The 16,014-nt window shown below is 46.1% G+C and overlaps 1 protein-coding gene across 1 annotated transcript in view; it reads left to right on the top strand.

Annotated features, from left to right (window-relative positions):
* Positions 1-16,014, top strand: part of IGFN1 (immunoglobulin-like and fibronectin type III domain containing 1) — a 48,280-nt gene that overhangs the window by 7,357 nt on the left and 24,909 nt on the right. The window contains exons 5-12 of the mRNA XM_006892109.1: positions 3,488-3,587; positions 5,202-5,246; positions 5,521-5,566; positions 6,696-6,873; positions 8,159-8,272; positions 9,712-9,880; positions 12,296-12,568; positions 13,770-15,599. Coding sequence (XP_006892171.1) covers positions 3,488-3,587; positions 5,202-5,246; positions 5,521-5,566; positions 6,696-6,873; positions 8,159-8,272; positions 9,712-9,880; positions 12,296-12,568; positions 13,770-15,599 — 2,755 coding nt within the window. The remainder of the gene's footprint in view (positions 1-3,487; positions 3,588-5,201; positions 5,247-5,520; positions 5,567-6,695; positions 6,874-8,158; positions 8,273-9,711; positions 9,881-12,295; positions 12,569-13,769; positions 15,600-16,014) is intronic.

The raw sequence follows: 16,014 nt of genomic DNA, 5'->3' as shown, positions 1-16,014 counted from the left end.
AAAATGGAAATAGGATGCATCACTGGTGTATGCCTTTCCTGATTTTGAACCTCCTCAATAATTTGGTGAGGTCCCTAACTGTAGACTTTCCCAGTGCAATGTATCTCTGTATCTCCTGATTTCCTATTTGCTGATACCAAGGTTATTGATTATAGATCCAAGTAAGATGGAGTTGTTGACAGTTTCAACCTTTTCTCCATCTATCATAATATCGCCTATTGGTCCACTGGTAAGAATTTTTCTTTTCTTCACAATGAGATGTAATCCATATTGAAGACTGTATTCTTTGATCTTCTGCAACAAGTACTTTGGGTCCTTTTCACTTTCAGTTAGCAAGGTTATATCATCTGCATAACACAAGTTATTGTAGAGTCTACCTCCAGTCTTGATGCCACATTTTTCTTCATAGAGTCCAGCTTCTCGAAAAATTTGCTCAGCAAACAGAATGAATATGTATGGAGAGAGCATACAAGCCAGATGCATTCCCGTCTTAATTTTAAGCCATGCAACGTTCCCTTATCTGTTCACACAATAACCTCTTGATCCAGGTGTTGGTTTCATATGGACACAATTCAGTGCTCTGGGATTCCCATTCTTCTCAATGTTAGTCATAACTTGTTATGATTCAAACAGTCAAATGCCTTTGCATAGTCAAGAAGGCATAAATAGACATCCTTCTGGTATACTTTCAGCCAGGATAAATCTGACGTCAGCAATGATGTATCCCTGGTGCCATGACCTCTTCTAAATCCTGCTTGAACTTTTGGAAAATCGCTATCTATGTATTGTTTTGCCACTTTTGAATGATTTTCAGCAGTATTTTGCTTGCCTGTGGTATTAATGATACTGTTTTATAGTTTCCACATTCTGTTGGAGCACCTTTCTTGGTAATGGGAACAAATATGGACCTCTTCCAATCCTTTGGCCAGATTACCTACCATAGACTGATGAGTGCATCCAGGGTTGCATCTGTTAATTGATACAAGTAAATTGGCATTCCATCGATACCTGGGGCCTTATTTTTTGCCAATGCCTTCAATTGCTATTGGCTCCTGTTTATATGGTACTTCCTGAAATTTTTCAGTGTCAGTCAGTTCTTTTTGGTACAGTGACTCTGTGTATTCCCTTTATCTCTTTTGAGGCTTCCTGGGTCATTCAATATATTGCCCATAGCATCTTTCAATATTGCAATTCAAGACTTAAATTTGAAAAAAAAAAGACTTAAATTTGTTTTTCAGTTCTCTCAGCTTGAGAAATGCACAGCTAGTTCTTCCTTTTTATTCTCTAATTCCAGCTCTCTGTACATTCCATTATAATACTTTGCTTTGTCTTTTCAATCTACCCTTGGAAATCTTCTGTTCAGCTGTTTTTCTTTGGTATGTTTTCTGTTTGTTTTGGCTTATTGATGCCATAGTGCAATTTTCAGAGTCTCTTCTGACATCGATTTCAATCTTTTCTTTCTCTTCTGTCTTTGTAATGACCTTTTGTTCTCTTTATGTATAATATATTTTATATCATTCCACAGTTCATCTGGTCTCCAATCACCGGTGCCCAATGCTTCAAATTTATTAACCTGATTTTGAAATTCAGATGGAATAGATTCAAGATCATATTTTGATTCTCATGGACTTGTTTCCATTTTCTTCGGTTTTAATTTGAACTTTCACATGAGTAATTGGTGGTCTGACTCATAGTCCATTCCTGGCGTAGTTTTGACTACAGATACTGAGTTTCTATAACAATTTCTTACATAGATGTAGTCAGTCTGATTCCTGTGCAGCCCATCTGGTGAGGTCAATGTGTAAAGTCACCATTTGTGTTTTTTGTTTTGTTTTTTTTAAAGTATTTGCAATGAATAAATCATTGAAAATACAAAATTTGATCATCCTATTTCCATTCTCATTTCAAGACCATATTTTACTAGGGAGCTCTGGTGGCCTAGTGGCAAGAAGTGGCACTGCAATTCCCAAGGCACACAGTTCAAGGCCACCAGCTGCTCCTCTGGAGAAGGGTGGGCAATCTCCTCTCTTGAGATTAACTGCCTCTGAAAACCTGCTGGAGGGTCAGTTATGGGTCGGTTTTGACTCGATAGTAAACAACAACAACAGTAACATTCCTTCTTCATTGTTTCCAACTTTTGGTTTACTGGCACCGATTATTATTAACGAATGCTTGATTGCATGTTCAGTCAATTTTGGACTGCAAGATTTGGTAACAATTTTCAATGTCTTCCTCTTTGGCTCGAGATGTAGGAGTGTATATTTGAATAATATTCATGTTAGTATTCACAACATTGTATTTCAGGATAGAACTTGAAACTGACTTTTGACAATGAATGCAGCACCATTCTTCTGCTTTCATTCCCAGCATAGTATACCATCGGATTCAAAGTGACCAAAGCTAGTCTACCTCATCCCATTAATACATAGAATGTTGATGTTCATGTGCTCCATTTTATTTTTCACAATTCCTAGTTCTCCAACATTCAAGCTACTTACAGTCCACATTCGAATTATTAAAGGACATTTGTCATTATTTTTTCTCATTTTGACTGAGTTACAATCTCCATACTACCACTAATACTACAACTACTCACATTCCACTATTGTACATAGTATTTTCAGAGGCCTGTTATTTAAGAAGTGGATGGCCTATCTGCTTCCTCCTCTGTCTTACTCTGGGAACTCTGCTAAAACCTATCACATGGGGAAACCTTGTGGAATTTTGACACACCAGTGGCATAGCTTTCAGTATCACAGCAACCCACAAGTTATTTCAGTACCACAAACTGACAGACAAGTGCTGTACCAATTAGAACAATATTCTTCCCAAACACAATTTAATGTGTAACTCTAATAACAAATCAGTCTTTACACAAAGGCCTCAGCCATAGAGCCCAATTTTTATTCACAAAGGCCTACCCACATGGTCCTAAATGGTTTAAAAAAGAGGTTCACAACCTACAACTGATTGTTAATTAAAATCAAACACAAAAAAAACCACAAATTACCCACCCACACCTGGCTGCTAATTAAATAAAAATAACTAAACAATCCACACTTGACTGTTAATTAAATAAAAAAGACCAAGTAGCTCACATCTGACAATTAAATCTTATCATTCAACAACAACAACAAAAAATCCTATAATACAAGCAAAGAAATTAAGGTTCAGGAAAATTATGTAACTTGCCCAAGTCCCACGGCCATTAATACATGACAGAGATGATACTCGGTTTCAGATCCATCTGATCCAAATATAAAGTTTATTTGACACCACATTGTCACAGATGGCAAGGTGTTGGTATGCCCAACTCCCTGTTCTGATCTTGCATTTTTGTGTTGAGGTCTGTCTCTCCCGATGAAGACAGCTTTGTAAGGGGAAGAATCACGCTTTCTTCATGCTTATACCTCCAGCACGGTCTCCTCTAGTGAGTGGAGGGTGGGGTTGAGCTAGCCCGCCTCTCTGGCCCTTGCTCTCTCTGCAGATCAACAAGCTGACGGGGGACGATGCAGACCTGTACCGCTGCATAGCAGTGAACATATACGGAGAAGCTGTGTGTGCTGCGAGGCTCACCGTCATTGAAGGTGCTTCTTTAGTTTTTGTATACAGGAGATCAGCCCTGGATTCCTCCCCCGGGAGCACTCAGAAAAAACAGAGGCCACAGCTAGTGTAAGGAGGGGAGGGAGCCACTGGCTTACTAGAGCATCACAGGAGCTGAGGGTGAGGGGCGGTGAGGACTGCCTGATATTACCAGAGGAGATGATGCCAAAATGACCCTGTAGTCTTCAGTGGCCTTGGGTGGACTGGAGCAAGGGGAGGGTCTCCCAAGACAGTAATGCCTCTAGGGTTGGCTGCATTGCTGTTACGCAGTGCAGTACTCACCACTCCTTCCTTACCCCCTCAGAGTGTGAGCAGGTGGGTCTCAGGACCACCAACGGGCAGAGAATGGCGAGAAAAAGAGGCCAATGTGGAAAGTCACAATGGCTGGGGCCTATGGCTGCTCAAATCCATATGTGGGGGAGTGGGCGGGGCACCACTGATGGAGACGGGCTTATGGGTAGGCCAGCCCACAGTGGGACTGGGGTGGGGGTGTGACACCCGAGTTACTGTACTGAATGATGCCCATCCTAGTGATGCCACTGGAGGGAGCCCTTAGTTTAATCACCTAGTTTAATGACACTACCACAACACAGGGTTTTAAAAGCAGACACATACCAACGCACGGTTGCGGGTATCTTTGAATGATAGATCTTGATTCAGTGGAATGAGGTCAGGACCTGGAAGTTGTTTCCTAGCCCCAGATCTTCTGGTGGATCTTTCAGTAGGTTTAGTTTTTCTCTCTGGACTTCTTTTTTTCTTCTGAACAAAGGATGCTTTGTACAGGCCCTGGGCAGAGGTGGCAAGCAGGTAATACAATGGACAAATCCCTCTCTCAGATGTTACTCTTGGTTTACACAGTGTTTAAAATTTTCCGAATTAATTGTCAACATGTAATTATTTACAGCAACTCACTGCTGTCACCCAAGAGCCAAACATTTATGTCTCACAGCTCTGCCATAATTAATGATTGCTTTATCACTTTATGGTCCAAAGAAGGCTGCTACAGATCCAAACCTAACCCATATGCAAGAAAGGAAGATGGAGAAAGAGGAGGCTCCGGATACATTGACCCTTTTTGTTTTAGAAAGCAAAAGCTTTCTCAGGAATGTCTCTTGGACTTCTGCTTCCCTCTTCTAATTGGTCAAATCTGTGTCACATGACTACTTCTAGTTGCCAGGAGTCTAGGTAGGCAAACATTTTCCATCCTCTCTAAAAGAAGCAGGCAAGGGAATTAGGAATGACTGCAGTGTCTAACATATTTGACAATAGTGGGCCTATGCATTGAAATGCCAGCTCTCAGATGGAAAGAGCAGTGGTCACCAGTGGCCACGTCTCTTGTTTATACCACCTCCCTGGGCCCTTTGCATATGTGAGGATGCCTTTCCTGATGAGATGGTTAGCAAGTTAGTTCCATCTCGCCCTGCTAAAACTCTGGCCAACCTCACTCCAACCTTCTTGCTGGGATGCTGCTGTGCCTCACAGGAGAAGGGAGGTCAGGGCCGAAACTTGCTCAGTTTTCCAGGTAGATCATCAGTAAATCTTACCTCTCCTCCTGCTTTTCTGTATCAACTCTCTCCTCTCCTCCCTGGATGGTCCAGTTGGTTTCCGGAAGAATCGAAAGAGGCAAAAGGAACCCCAGGAGGGTAGGTGGATGATTCAGAAATCTCCTCACAACCTTTCAGGAGTGAGCTACTCCTTGCCCAGCCTGTCCAGTCTGTCCAAGCCCCATCCTTTAACCCTAGACACTGTGGGTCATCTCCAAGCTACAGGTGAGCTCTTTTCGAAAGCTCTGCTATCAGTCCAAGACCGTAGGACCTCCTCTCATTACCTCTCTAACCCCCTTTCCACAGAAAAGCCCACATTAAGCCCTGGGCATCCCACTCTGGGACTAGGGCCTCATTCCTGATTCTTTTCTAGACCTCAGGAAGGAGCTGGCAGACTTCCGGAATATTCTGAAAAAGAGGTGGGTCTGACTGTGCCCATGAGGAACTTAAGACTTCTTGGTGTCTGTCGCCTCTAAGTTTTATAAGCAGGCTGGGCTCAGGCAGGCCCACGCCCTACAACACGTGCAGGGAAGTCAGCGTCTGGGTGGCAAGCTGGAAGGATAGAACACAGACCTGGGATTTTAGGGTTCAGCTCTTACCACATAATTTAAAATCTGTAGATGTGCCAAATGCGATAATGGTTACCCATGGTGGACAGTGTTTGGCGGAGCTCCCCAGTTAAACAAGCTTGGAAGCAGGAGTGGCATCCACTTCTGAAATAGCTTGCCTCCAAAACCTCTGTGGACTTGAAAAAAATTATGAAAGTTATACAAGTGTTGAGGTCTTTTGTTCATAGGGTTGATATGAGTCGTCTACGACTCAGCATCACTTAACAACAACCTTTGAGTTCATCATTTCTTCAGAGTTTCAGGGTAGTGTAAATGGTTTTGTGTTCAGCTGCAAACCAAAAAGTTGCTCCAGTCCATTGAAAACCTAGTGGAGCACAGTGCTTTCTACTGTGACACACACACACACACACAGGGTCACCAAAAGTTGCAGTTGACTCAGAGTGACTGATTTTTAATCACCTTCCTTCTCAGGGTCTTGATTTCCTTTTTTTTTTTTAAAAAAAAAAAGTGCTTAACTAGAATGTTGTTGTTGTTAAGTGCCGTCGAGTCACAGGCGACTCATAGCGACCCTGTGAAGGAGAGTCCTCGACGCTTGGGTGCCTTTCATCCTCTCTCCAGATTCATAGGGTTTCTGGAGGCAAGCTATTATGGAAGTGGACGCCACTCCTCCTTCCAATCACTACAATAGGGACTTAAAAAAAATTCTATGCCACAGAATACTTTTCCTCCAAAAGCTAGTTAGGAGATCGCCTATCAGTTAAATCTAGGGCTGTGAGCTGAGGCACACACCCATCCATCTTTGGATCCTGGGAATCTTTCAAATCCTAAGTAGTGGTTGGTTACAGAATTTTCCAGTTTCTGTGTCCATTGGCTTCTGGAAGGCAGAGCTAGAAAATTCTCCAGCCTCCCTGGGATACCAGGAGGGAATGACCAGCACCTGGGGTCCCCCTGAATGCTGATCTGTTTGCCTTGACCCCAGAACCCCACCACCTACCCCAAAGAAAAAGATAGACCCCGACCAAGTGTGGCAGCTGCTGATGACCGCGGACCGGAAGGACTACGAGCGGATCTGCCTCAAATATGGCATCGTAGACTTTCGGGGCATGCTGCGCAAACTGCAAGAGATGAAGAAGGAGCATGAGGACAAGATGGCACAGGTACACCGCGCATGCCCCGCTCTGCACGCACAGCCTTGGAACCGGCCTCGGTTGGGGTGCCCAGAGTGGTTGAGGGACCCACACTCGAGCAGCGTCAAGTCCCAGCTCCGCTAATGGGACTTCTAGTTAAGCAGCTAACCTGGCTCAGCTGCTCGCTGAACTCTGGGACTTTGGAAAAAGAAAGGCCTTGCTACCTCAGTTTCCTCACTTGTAAAAGGAAGCGTATAGTTATCCCTGCCTCATAGCTGTTGCTGAGAAAATGAATGAGTACATAAAGTATTTAGCCTAGTAGACTTAACTAATAGTTTGTAGGGCGTGGACTGCTAACCTAAAGGCCCAAAATCTGGTGGTTCAAATTCACCAGTGACTGAGTAGGGGAAAGATGAACAGTCGCCTCCAGTGTAATTTATAGCTGTGGAAACCCAATGGAGGGTCGACCATGAGCTGGTTCACCTGCCGATTAGTCTTTGTGAGTTATCATTCTGACCAGACATCCCTGTTCTTTGTGTGTCATAAAGTCAGAAGCTAAGAACCTAGAAAGTTCTTTCCTGTGCCTAATCTAACTATAAACCAAACTACTTGCCATCAGGTTGGTTTGGTCTCGTGGCCACTCCCTGTGTGCCAGAGTAGAACTGTGCTCCTCCATATGCTATTCAATGGTGATATATTAAAAGTAGATTTGCCAGACCCTTCATCTGAGGTGCTTCTGGCTAGAATTGAACCATCAACTTTTCTATTATCAGCTGAATGCACTAACTGCTTGCACCACCCAGAAACTCCAATCAAATTAAAGATAGCTGACACCCCACTAAACTAAGTGCATCATGTACATTTTCTCCCCTCAGAATGGGAAACAACTCATTTTAATTATCCTGAAAAGGTGCTTTATCAGTTTGAAGAGGGTTCATCAAAACTCCTATCCCCTGTTTCAACTTCCTCTGAGCTGTCTGATCTGTTGTATCTCAGATCCCCCTGCTATAATACATATCTACTGTAGGCAAAGTTCAACAAATGTTTATATTGGACAAAGCCACAGAGGAATGGGGAAACTCTATCATGTTCCCAGAGCACTTGGATGTTAAGGTTCTTTCTTGCTTGCCTTCCTGCCTCTGATCCTGCAGAATGTCCTTCTTTATGGGGCATATGTCTCACTGCTTAGGAAATGGGCACATGCATGTTCAGCCAGAATGACATGGGCTTAGGGTGGCACTGGGGAACATGAGGGTCTGGAGCTCGCTGCAGAGAGATCTGAGGGAGGTCCCTGGTGGACTTGACTTCCTTTTAGTACGTCACTGCCGTCTCCAACCTGAGACACATCAAGGTCACCAAGGAGGGGGTGGCAACATTTGACCTCGAACTGGACCTCAAGAATACTGACAGCAAGATTTACTTGTATAAGGTGAGGCTGCACGGGGACTGGAGGAGAGGGGACCTGGAAGGGCTGTTGTAGGATTTGGGGGTTGATGGATCCCCCAGTGCGAACATCCAAAGTACACAGGTGGTAAGCCCACCATTCAGTGACTCTCCTGATTGAAGTGAAACCTGGTGCAAATATTCCAGATTGATTTCTGCTTCTAGTGGATCTCCAGCTGATTGTGAGCTTGTCTAACCCGGGCATGGGCATGTAAGAAATAGGTGCTGAGTACCTTATACTCAGTGTTCTCTAGTGATTTGAGGTATTTCCACATTGGCCTAGTCTTATAAACTGTATTGGAAGAGCTCTGGTGGCCTAGTGGTAAGAAGCTGCACTGAAATCCCAAAGGCACAGGGTTTGAATCCATGAGCTGCTATGCGGAAGAAGGATGGGCATTCTCCTTTTGTGTGATTTACTGCCTCTGAAAACCCATCAGAGTCAGCTCTGACTCAAAGGCACACAACAACATGACACAACTTAACTATAGAGAGCACTTGTGGCTTAGTATAAAAGTGTACTGCCAACCCAAAGGCATGCAGTTCAAATCCACAGCTGTCAGTGGGAGAAAGATGGACAATCTCCTTTCATGCAGTCTTCATTCTCCTTTCATGCTTCTGAAAACATGCTGCAGGCTCAGCTATGAGTCGCTTCTGACATAACCACTTACCTACAAACCAAAGCAGCTTATAGTGCCTTACAAACTCTCACCAGGTGGGGGCAGTAAAGTATGATACTAGTTCGGTAAAAAAAAATCCATCCTGTCTTGGCGGCTTACTAGCTATGTTCCTGAGACAAACTAACTGATCTTTCCTGTGGCCCAGTGTCCTAATTGATGTAATGAGTGTGACAAGGCAGTTCATTTGGCACAGTGAGATGATAAGTTAGGTAAAGCATGACTCGTTTCCCTCTTCCCACACTATCACTTCTCAGCATACATTATAATCGATTTGCTAGGGGCAGGAGGAGTTTCAGTTCCATTTGCAGATGTGTCTGACCACCAGCGATGAATGATAGCTATAGTTTCTACTCAGCTAGTAGCAAATCCAATAAGGGTTTAGTTAAAGCTGGTGCTATCTGGTGGCACTTGCAGTGTCCTCCTTGGGGGACAAATGAGCTGCCACACACCCCTCCCCGGGCCAGCTTGTGCAGCATGCAAGGTGGCGATACTTGCAGCCTGATTTTCTGTCTCAGCAACCTCAGGTTGACATAAGATTTGTAGATAATTAACTCTGAAAATTCCTAGAGTGCTTATTCCCCTTCACCTCAGACTCCTCTTTTGCGCTGACTTAAACTACTTTCAGTGTCTAGTCCTCCCTTGTCCTCTGGCACTTTCTACGTCCAGGAATGTGTTTGATGCCTGGGCATTAAATTGGAAGAAAATTACTTGTTGAGGGTCTCACTGCCTCTTCCTTCTCTGGCCTCAGGATGGTGAGATGATCCCCTTTGGCTTTGACAACCAGACCAAGCACTGTCTGCGGAGACTAGGAAAGCGTTACCAATTCCAGATCCAGGACCTGCAGCCTGAGGACGCTGGCATTTACCAGGTCAAGGTTGAGGATGTAGAAGTCTTCTCCACAGAGCTGGACACCAGCGGTGAGTGCTCCTTGCTGCCCAAGTCAGGAGAAGGATCCACGACAGGGTCAAGCTCAGGGGGACAAAATGTGATATGGCCCCATCTCAAGGCCAGCAAATCTAGTTGGGAAAAGGGATTCACACCCAGACGGCTCAGCTATGAGCTTTACCTTTTAAAGCCATGACCCAAGGTCTGTTTCCCCTTGGTGTTAAACTCTATGGTGCTGCAATTACAGTCATGGTGCACACGTGTCATGCTCCTGCTCGCTGATCTTCTGCAGCTCTCTGTTATTCTCAGATCAGATCCAAACTAATTTCAGTATCTCAAGCCTTGACCTCACTCCTCTCTGATGCCACATCTCTATCTTCCACAAGTCTCTAGCAAGAGTTAGCATCTGAGTTAAATACACTTGTGCCTTATCCATGCCTCTTCCTTCCCTGGCACCCATACACTCTCTCTACCTGGGAACCATCCCTTCCTCTGTTCTTGAACTCTGGTTCTGGCACTTGAGCACCTGTGTACATATGCCCTCAAAATGATAGGGAGCTGGAGAGTTCTCTTGGGAGGGAAAGGAAACCTCATGCGAAGAGAGTGTTGGTCTCACCTATAAAGGATACAGCTGAATCAAGGTTGAGGAAGACACAAGAGACCTAGAGTATCTGGAGTGGGGCTTTGATAATCCCCGGAAATAACCTGGTATGGGAAAGGGAAGAAAGGGAATCAGACTGAGGGTTGAATCCTAGTTGAATTACTTCTTAGCTGTGTAAGATTGGGCAAGTAATTTAGCCTTTCAGACCCTTGGTTTCATCATCTGTAAAAAAGGATAAGATAATATTTACCTCAGAAGTACTTATAAAAATTTTGACATACTTAAAGGAACCCTGGTGCTGTAGTGTATAGTGTCTGGGGCTGTTAATCTATAGGTTGACAGTTCAAATCCACCAACTGCTCCTCAGGAGAAAGATGGGAAGTTTCTTTCCCATCAAGGGAAGTAAAGATTTGTAACATCAGAAACCCAGTAGAGGGTTTGAGCTGGAATTGATTTGATGGCAGTGAATTTTTTTTTGTTGTTGTTGTTTTATTTTAAAGTACTGGCACTCAACATGTTACTGGTTTTGGATTCAGAACAATGTAATTTTAGAACTGAAAAGAGCCCACCTACCAGAACCTGACAATCACAAATTACAGCCCGTCATTATATTGTCCAAGGACTCATGGCTGCACAGTAGTTAGTTCTCAGTTTGAACGCATCTGCAGATACACAGGAGATAGATTCAGCAATCTGTCCCCATAAAAATTGTAACCTAAAAATTTAGTAGGACAGCAAGTAAGAAATGTTGGAGATGATATGGCAAGATAAGAACTCTTCTACAATGTTGATGGGATTCTAAAATGGTACAACCACTCTGGAAGGCAATTTGGTGTTTTCTCAGAAAGCTGAACATAGAAATTCCATATGATCTAGCTATTCCACTGCTTGGAATGTACCCTGAGAAAATGGGAACTGAGGCACAAACAGAGACTTGTACACCAATGTCCATAGCAGTGCTATTCACCATTGCAAGAACATGGAAACAGCCCAAATGTCCAACCACAATCGAGTGGATTGAGAAATTATGGTACATTCACACAATGGAATACTATGCAGCACACAGGAGCAGTGACTTTGTAAATTATTACCTAACTTGGGAGGGACTGGAGAGTGTTATGCTAAGTGAAATAACCCGTTCCTATAAGGACAGATACCATATAAGATCATTATTATAGAAATAGATAACTAGTAAAATGTGTATGAGGATCTAAAGGGGGAAAGCAGGGGGAGAGGAAAGGGTGTAATCATGTGGTCACACAGTTTGAAGAGTGGAGGAGAGGGGGGATCTGGTGTGATGGGCAATATATATGAACTTTGTAGGTAAACCAGTGTAAATGTTTTGTGTTTGTTTTGTTTTTTTTTAAAAAAAAAGAATTGTATGAAATTTAAAAATAAAAATTGCAGCCCAGGAAATCCTATGGTCTGTTCTAATCATCATAAAGGGTCGCTGTGAATCAGACTCACAAAGTTGTATCGTGTTGTTGTGTGCTGTTGAGTTGGAACTAACTATATAGCTGACCTTCCAAAAGGGTTTCAGAGGCAGTTAGTCATGGCAAGAGAAAGTCCATCTTCTCCTCAGGAGCAGCTGGTGGATTGGAACTGCACTGTGGGATTACAGTGCATCTTCTTATCACTAGCCCACCAGAGCTCTCTAGTTTTATCATATAGTATAGTTTTATCATATAGGAGAATTGACTCCTGGCTAAGTAAACAATCCATCTGAGGCGATATAGGGCTTTTGTGGAGTGCAGGTCTTAACCTGGATTCCTGAACAGCCTGCCCTGCTGTCTGGGCCATACTGTGTGGGGCCCCCATGCTGACTCCCCATTCTTGCTTCCTGCAGCCATCCCCCCCAGGGTCATGGTTCCCCTGAAGGAGGTCCGCTGTGAGCCCCAGGGCGATGCTGTCTTTGAATGCACTCTCTCCAGTCCCTGCCCCAACGCTACCTGGCTTTTCCAGCATCGCCCACTCCGGCACAATGAGAAATACGAAGTGTCTGTGTCTGCCAACGGGCTGACTCATCGCCTGGTGGTGAAGGGGGCTCGTTTCTCAGACATGGGCCTCTACTCACTGAGCACCGGGCTCCACGTCTCCAGCGCCTGGCTGGTGGTTGAAGGTGAGTGGTTCCCCTTCTGCCTTCTGCTGGGGAGGGCATGACGGAGGCCGGTGGAGGGGGGAGTCGGGGGGGGGCCTTCCTTTGGTCAGGTGTTCTGTGTGTGTATTTATTCAGCAAATGTTTTTTTAGTGTGTATTCTGTAAATAGGATAAATACATTTCCTGCCTTTATGGAGCTTACATTTTGGTAAGTAGGAGACAACAATAAATTAGCATTTGCTAGAAATAGTAGTTCTTAAAACAATTTTAAATCACAGGAAACATTTGTCACTTGTTTGTTTTGTTTATGAACAAGTTGTTGTTGGAAATAATAAAAACCAAAGAAACCCCTGTTTGTTTCTGAGACTATAATCTTAATGGAAAGTGACTGGCTCATTTTTCTCCTACGGAGCATATCAGAGGTGCAAACTGGTGACCAGCTAGCAGCTCAACTCTCCAAAGACAGACACCAGTTCAAGTTTCTCCACAGACAATGCCTTCTCCGAGTTGAGCAGTCTTTCTGCTCCTCCTTATCTCATTTGTTACTCACCTGTTTTCCAATGGGTCCTGAATTCTGGTAAAATGTAAAAATTGTAGATCTGCTCTCAATCCACTGTCAGTGCAGACCTCCCTCCCTGACCTGCCCCGTCGTCATAGCTGCGTATGGTCAGTTAGGGTTCTTGGGATTACTTTGGGGACACAATCCAAGATGGCGCTAGCATCCTGGACAGAGCTTCGGACGGTAGCCCAGGTTCTATGTGGGTGAGCCATTCCTGGAAAGGACAAGAGGAAAACCCTAAACTCCACTGGGGATTAGGATTCAAGTTCAAAGTGGTTCCAGGAAAGCATCGTGTAGATATTTGTAAGGCAGGTAATAGGGCGAGTCAGGTTTCTAGAAACTATATGGCTAATGGTGGCAGGTGGATAAGCAGATCAGTTTTGTTTCTGTCTCTTCTCCCAAATCCTCACATGTCAGGTCGGAGTGTGAGGCGATTTGTGGGTGCAGGATCGGAGAGGCAGTGATGAGGTTTGTCCATACATCAGCCCAGGGATCCTGGCTTTCTTCTCCTGTTGTCAACCTGTTTCACTACTAGGAGAACTCAGGGTCAGGCAGAACACTTGTTCTCAGGCAGGCACCGTGACATACTATAACGGGACTTTGTTCTTTTCTTTTGTCTCTCCATGGGGCATTGGCGTTCTGTGAAAACATCGCCTGATTGAAGATGGAAAGGATAAAGGCCTTCTGATGACCAGTGACGACCACCAGCTACAGGCACCAGGAGCCAGGACCTCAGAAGCAGAAAACTGTGGGAGGATTAGTGGAAAGGGAGGGGACCCCAGAGAGCAGGATCCCATGGGTGGTTCCCTCACAGGAACTGGGCTGACTTCCAGCCTCCAGGGTCCAGGTGGCCCAGAGAGAGGTGGTCTTGGTGCACATGACTACTCCTTGATGGGGGAAGAGGAGACTGCTTACTCAGCCTGGGGTCCTGGGCATTCGAGAGAGGGAGGCTGGGGTGGAAATCTTCCAGGGAGAACCCATCTACAGGGCTCAGATTCAGGGTTGGGCCTCATGGAAGGAGCACAGCAAGAGCATGGCCAAAGCAGTGATGGAGACAGAAGCTGGGGGACAGCAGGAGGCTGGGAGGCTGGCTCCAAGCCTCCTCAGGCTGGAGGACTAGGGAACAGCTGGGAGGGAAAGGAGCACAGAGGGGACAGGCATGGCCAGTTTGGTTCTGGGGGGTCTTGGCTAGAAGGGGAAGAGATGGAGAAGACATTGCAAGGGGATGGCATAGATGGGATGGAAGGAAGGGGTGGTCTGAGCAGGGGAAAGGGGAGAGGAAAGGCAGGTGTGGGCTCTGGGGCTTGGGACTCTCAGGGAGGCAGAGATTCTGATCATGGAAAGGCAGGGGTCCACTTGAAGTCAGGAGAGTCTCTGGGACAGGCATCAGGTGGCAAAAAATTCCCCTTGGGGCCTGGAAGTCCTGAGGCTCAAGCAGATTATGAAGGCCTAGGGGAGCTTGTGGTTGAGGGAAAAGGCTTTAAAACAGGCTCTGGAGACCCTGGAGTGCTTGGAGGCTCTGGAGACCCTGGAGGTTCTGGAAGCTCTGGAGGCTCTGGAGGCTTTGGAGTCCCTAGAGGCTTTAGAGGCCCTGGAGACTCTGGAGACCCTGGAGGTTCTGGAGGCGTTGGAGGCCCTGGTATCTCTGGAGGCTTTGGAGGCCCTGAAGGCTATGGAGGCTCTGGAGTCTCTGGAGGCTTTGGAGGCCCTGGAGGCTCTGGAGGTTTTGGAGGCCCCAGAGACTCTGGAGGCCCCGGAGACTCTGGAGGCCCTGGAGGTTCTGGAGGCTTTGGAGTCCCTGGAGGCTTTGGAGTCCCTGGAGGCCCTGGAGTCCCTAAAGGCTCTGGAGTTCCTGGAGGCTTTGGAGGCTCTAAAGGCTTTGGAGGTTCTGGAGGCTCTGGAGGCTCTGGAGTTACTAGAGGCTTTGGAGGCTCTGGAGACTTTGGAGGCCCTGGAGGCCCTGGAGGCCCTGGAGGCTCTGGAGGTTTTGGAGGCCCTGAAGGCTTTGGAGGCTCTGGAGTTACTGGAGGCTTTGGAGGCCCTGGAGACTCTGGAGGCCCTGGAGGTTCTGGAGGCTTTGGAGGTTCTGGAGGCCCTGAAGGCTTTGGAGGCTCTGGAGTTTCTGGAGGCTTTGGAGGCCCTAGAGACTCTGGAGGCCCTGGAGGTTCTGGAGGCTTTGGAGGTTCTGGAGGCCCTGAAGGCTTTGGAGGCTCTGGAGTTACTGGAGGGTTTGGAGGCCCTGGAGGTTCTGGAGGCTTTGGAGGTCCTGGAGGCTATGGAGTCCCTGGAGGCTTTGGAGGCTCTGGAGACTTCGGAGGTCCTGGAATCTCTGGAGGCCCTGGAGAGCATGGAGGCTCTGGAAACCAGGAAGGGAGCCTACAAGAGCTCAACAGAAAGGGCTTGGGTTACAGGGATGGGCAAGAGTCAGCTGGGGCCTTATATAGGATGAGAGATGGCTCTAAAAGCCTCCAGTCTTCCCAGGGCTTGACAACAGGTCAGAGGGGATCAGGGGACCCTAGCAGCAAAGCATCCAGTAGCATAAATTCTTGGGGTGACACTGGAACCCACTTTGGTCCCGGAGTGCTTGAGTCTGGTGGGAAGGGGCATATGGGTGGCACTCAGGTGACTGGCCAAGGGATGGATGCTAGCCTGGGTGTCCAGGGATCTCGGGGGGCACTAGGAAATACTAGTAGTTTGAGAGGTCCTGGAGCACTCAAGTCAGAGTCTGATTTCTCAAATATGAGTGAGTCATGGGGCCCCAGAGGAAAAGGGCTCAGAGGTGAGATGGGAGATAAGGGGGGTGTAGGAGGTCTTGGGGGAATGGAGTCAAGTTATGCAGATGGCTTAGGGTATTCTAGGGGACTAGGTCCTAAAAATGGGCCTGAGTACAGTGATGGCTCAGGGGTACC

The sequence above is a fragment of the Elephantulus edwardii genome, unplaced genomic scaffold (genome assembly GCF_000299155.1).
Source record: "Elephantulus edwardii isolate Elephantulus edwardi_28Jun2011 unplaced genomic scaffold, EleEdw1.0 scaffold00110, whole genome shotgun sequence".
NCBI lineage: Eukaryota > Metazoa > Chordata > Mammalia > Macroscelidea > Macroscelididae > Elephantulus > Elephantulus edwardii.
This window is presented reverse-complemented; position numbering and strand designations above follow the sequence as displayed.